This window comes from Kryptolebias marmoratus, linkage group LG7, assembly GCF_001649575.2.
Source record: "Kryptolebias marmoratus isolate JLee-2015 linkage group LG7, ASM164957v2, whole genome shotgun sequence".
Lineage (NCBI taxonomy): Eukaryota > Metazoa > Chordata > Actinopteri > Cyprinodontiformes > Rivulidae > Kryptolebias > Kryptolebias marmoratus.
Window position 1 is genome coordinate 53682 of NC_051436.1, and position 4069 is coordinate 57750.

At 46.9% G+C, this 4069-nt stretch overlaps 1 protein-coding gene across 1 annotated transcript in view; it reads left to right on the forward strand.

The window, feature by feature from the left end:
- Positions 1–139: 139 nt before the first annotated feature.
- The window catches only part of LOC108250463 (voltage-gated potassium channel subunit beta-3), a 7395-nt gene continuing 3465 nt past the window's right edge, over positions 140–4069 (forward strand). Inside the window, exons 1-8 of the mRNA XM_037976714.1 lie at positions 140–232; positions 426–505; positions 608–652; positions 1468–1512; positions 2255–2298; positions 3285–3371; positions 3449–3534; positions 3643–3796. Of these exons, the coding sequence (XP_037832642.1) occupies positions 212–232; positions 426–505; positions 608–652; positions 1468–1512; positions 2255–2298; positions 3285–3371; positions 3449–3534; positions 3643–3796 (562 nt within the window). The 5' untranslated portion in view covers positions 140–211. The remainder of the gene's footprint in view (positions 233–425; positions 506–607; positions 653–1467; positions 1513–2254; positions 2299–3284; positions 3372–3448; positions 3535–3642; positions 3797–4069) is intronic.

Here is a 4069-nt window from a genome sequence, read left to right on the forward strand (position 1 = left end):
GTTTAGAGCTCCAACAGGACCGGGTTTAGAGCTCCAACAGGACCGGGTTTAGAGCTCCAACAGGACCGGGTTCAGAGCTCCGTGTTTCCTGTTTTACTTTTCACCTGCCCTCAGCTCTGCCTGCCACGCCCACCTCACCTGTTCCTCACCTGTTCCTCACCTGTTCCTCACCTGTTCTCGGTGTCCATGTTTTTGCATTTTTCAGCTCCTCATGTTTTTACTCCAGTCCTCAGTGAGTTTGTTGCTTAGTTTCTGCTGCCCTGAAAACCTTCAGTTTTCTTTTTTTGGGTTCACCTCACTCAACTCTAACAGTTGGTGTTGGTGTGTGTGTGTTTGTGTGTTTGTGTGTTTGTGTGTATGTGTGTGTTTTATTTTGGATGGATGGGTTATGGAACCCTCCCCCGTGTGTTTGCGTGTAAATAAAGATGGCGGACAGCGTGATGACGATGGCGTACGGCGGTGGGGTGAACCTGTTCGACACGGCGGAGGTTTACGCCTCAGGAAGGTGAAACGTCTCTGACTCCTTCAACCACTGAGAGGATTTTATGTCTCTGAACTCAGCAGGATGTGGAGTTTTCTCCAGTAAATCCTCTGATTTCTGTTTCAGGGCAGAAGAAACTCTGGGGAACGTCCTGAAGAAGAAAGGCTGGAGGTAAAACTGAAATAAAATAAAACAAAAATTTATTATAAATTTATTTAGACTGGTTTGACTACAGGTCAGGGTCTGAAATATTAAAACTATTTGAATAACTTCATGTAGTCATCAGCAAACAGAGGCATTTAAACCAAATCAGAATCTACTAAAAGTTTAGATAAACGTTTATTAAATTTACCTGAATTTAACCGGCTGAGGGAAGTGCCTGCAGTCACGACTCTGGGCTGAAAAACCTCCCAACCTGTTTATAAAAACATCTGAATTTAAATTAAAACCTTTTTACTGAAACTGTCACTCTGTCCTGACATTACCATATATGTACTTCCTGTGGTAAGAACCAATCAGCTGTCAGTCACTGTCTGTGGTTACCATGGTTACTAGTTTCTGCAGGGGGAGGGGCAGAAGCACAGCAGAGAGGGATGAGGCTGGTTTTATTCACTTAAACCTCATCTGAACTCTCTTCTACAAACTGAAACTAAAACAATAATAAACAGTTCAAAGGTCAAAAACTAGTTCCTGTGTTTTTGTTTATATGTAAACAAAATGTTTATCATATTCCAGCTCTCAGAAGAAACTGGTGCTGTTGGTTTTTAAATAATAACATTCTTCTTCAGTGATTTTCCCACTGATATAAACCTCTGATGGTGCTGGAGCTCCCTCTGGTGGTGAACAGAAGTATCACATCTGTAAACAGCTGTTACAGAACAGCCTCTGACAGGCTCACATCTGTAAACAGCTGTTCCAGAACCACATCTGACAGTTACCAGAACCAGAACCAGAACCAGAACACTGTGATGTTTGTGTGTCTGCAGGAGATCCAGCTATGTGGTCACCACTAAGATCTACTGGGGAGGACAGTAAGTGCTGCTTTCTGCTCAGTTTATCTCCTAATGAACAGCTGAAGATCACCTGTTGGTGCTGATCTGGGATCAGCTGGAAGATTGCTTCTTCTTCTCTGATTTAGTTACATTTGACTGAATGAGTTTGTTTTGTTGCATCATTCAGCGTTTCAGACCTCTGGCTGTGTCTGGCTCTGCCTTTGTTCCACTTCACTCCAAGCCCAGGTCCTCTACCAGAACCCTGGGATCTTCAGGGTTCTCCTCAGGATCTCAGCTGTTCCTTGGACTGAGCTCTTCTGGACAGAGATCTCTGAGGTTGTTCCTGTGATCTGTTGGAGCCTGTCTTCCAGTTTGGGGGTCCGATGACCTCTGGTACCACTGAGGCCTTGACTCTGGTTCCTCTTTCAGCCCTTGGTGTTTCTCCAGCTTCTTCCTGATGTTACAGTCTCTTGGGACTGCTACATCTATCACTGCTGCTTTCTTCTGGATCTTATCTATCACCACAGTGTCCGGTTGGTCAGCCATGAGCTGTTTGTCAGTGTGGATCTGAAGGTCCCACAGTATCTGAGCCCTGCCGTGTCCCACTCTGACTGGAGGTCCCACAGTTTCACTGTTTGTCTGATAGTTTTTATGTTGTCTACATTTAATGAGCTGTTTGGGGATTTTCTGTGAGAGCAGCTGTTGGGTCCGAGCTGATGATGTGTGTAAACTGTTCTGTTGGACCTTTTTTATTTGTTTGTTGTTTTATTTGTGTTTGCAGAGCGGAGACGGAGCGAGGGTTGTCACGGAAACACATCATTGAAGGTAAATCTGTGATCCAGGTTTACTTCCAGCTCAGTTTCTAAACTGCTGCTCCTACATTTCCCAGAATGCTTTGCAGTCTGTTCTGACTGATTGTTAACTCCTCAGCTTCCTGTCCTCCTGCTTTAGTTTGAACAAACAGGAGTTCTCACATACAGTCCCACGGTAATCCTGCTGGGTAACTGTAACTGTAACTGTAACTGTAACTAACTGGTCCTGGACAGACTGGACGAAGACAGCTGTGTAATAACTGATGTCCTGATGAGCTGCAGGAGGTCAGAGAAGCTTTAAGAAGCTCAGAAACTCCTGACTGGATGAAAGGTCTCAGAGCAGCAGCTGAAGGCTGCGAACAGCTCTGCTGACTGAACAAACTCTACATTTAACCAACAAACTACCTCAGGAAGTCAGCTGGATGCAGCCGAGCAGCTCTCATCTGTCATTTATAGTCTGCACCAGCTGTTCTGACCTCCGTCTGTACACCAGGATCACACAAACATGACTGGAACACGTCTGAATCACATTTAAAACATGTCTGAAACAAGTTTGAAACTTGTCTGAAACAAGTCTGAAACTTTAGCTAAAGTCAGATGTGCTGCAGCTTCAGGTTCATCGTGTCCAGATGGATCTTCTGTTTGGAGGAAGAATATCTGCCACCGTTATAAAACCTGTTAATCTGAGGAAACGGTGTGTATTCAGGTGTGTGTGAACAGTATTGTGTTGATGTCTGAGTGACGTTTCGGCGCCGGTTCTCTTGAAGACAGACGTCCATAGAGAGCCGGTCCACTGATGTAGAACTTTATGGTCAGTAAACGTTCCTTTGGTTCAGTGAAGAACGTTACTGAGCGACTCTTCATCCTGCAGCTGATGGATTTAAAGCTTCTAATAAGGAAAGAAAAACTAATGAAAAACTAATGTGCGTGAGCAGCTCTGGGATCAGTCGGGATGTGTGTGTGTGGATGTGTGTGTGTGTGTGTGTGTGTTTACTGCAGGTCTCAGAGGGTCCCTCTCCAGGTTACAGCTGGACTATGTGGACATTGTGTTCGCCAACAGGAGTGACGTTAACACACCCATGGAGGGTCAGAACACACACTCACACACACCCTCACACACACACAGAGTGTGTGTTTACCTGTTGTTGTTTCCTGTGTTGCAGAAGTCGTACGAGCGATGAGCTTTGTGATCGATCAGGGCCTGGCCATGTACTGGGGGACGTCCCGCTGGAACGTCAAGGAGATCATGGTGACACATCGCTGCTGGACATCAGTCACATGGTTCGGTTTGACATCACAGGCAGATTCACCTGTGTGTGTGTGTGTGTGTGTGTGTGTGTGTGTGTGTGTGTGTCAGGAGGCGTACTCCATCGCCCGGCAGTTTAACCTGATTCCTCCGGTGTGTGAGCAGGCGGAGTATCACTACTTCCAGAGAGACAAGGTGGAGCTTTACCTGCCTGAGCTGTACCACAAGATCGGTACGTCCTCGACTGGACTGTTTCCTCTTTCAGGCCTTGATGCTCCTCCAGCTCCTCCTGCTCCTCCTCCTCCTGCTCCTCCTCCTCCTCCTCCGCTTCCTCCTCCTCCTCCTCCTCCTGCTGCTCCTCCTGCTCCTCCTCCTGCTCCTCCTGCTCCTCCTGCTCCTCCTCCTGCTCCTCCTGCTCCTCCTCCCCCTCCTCCTCCTCCCTGTCATTAAGCTCCTCCTCCTCCTCTTTCTCCCCGTCTCTGAGCTGCTCCTCCTTCCTGTCATTAAGCCCCTCCTCCTCCTCCTTCCTGTCATTAAG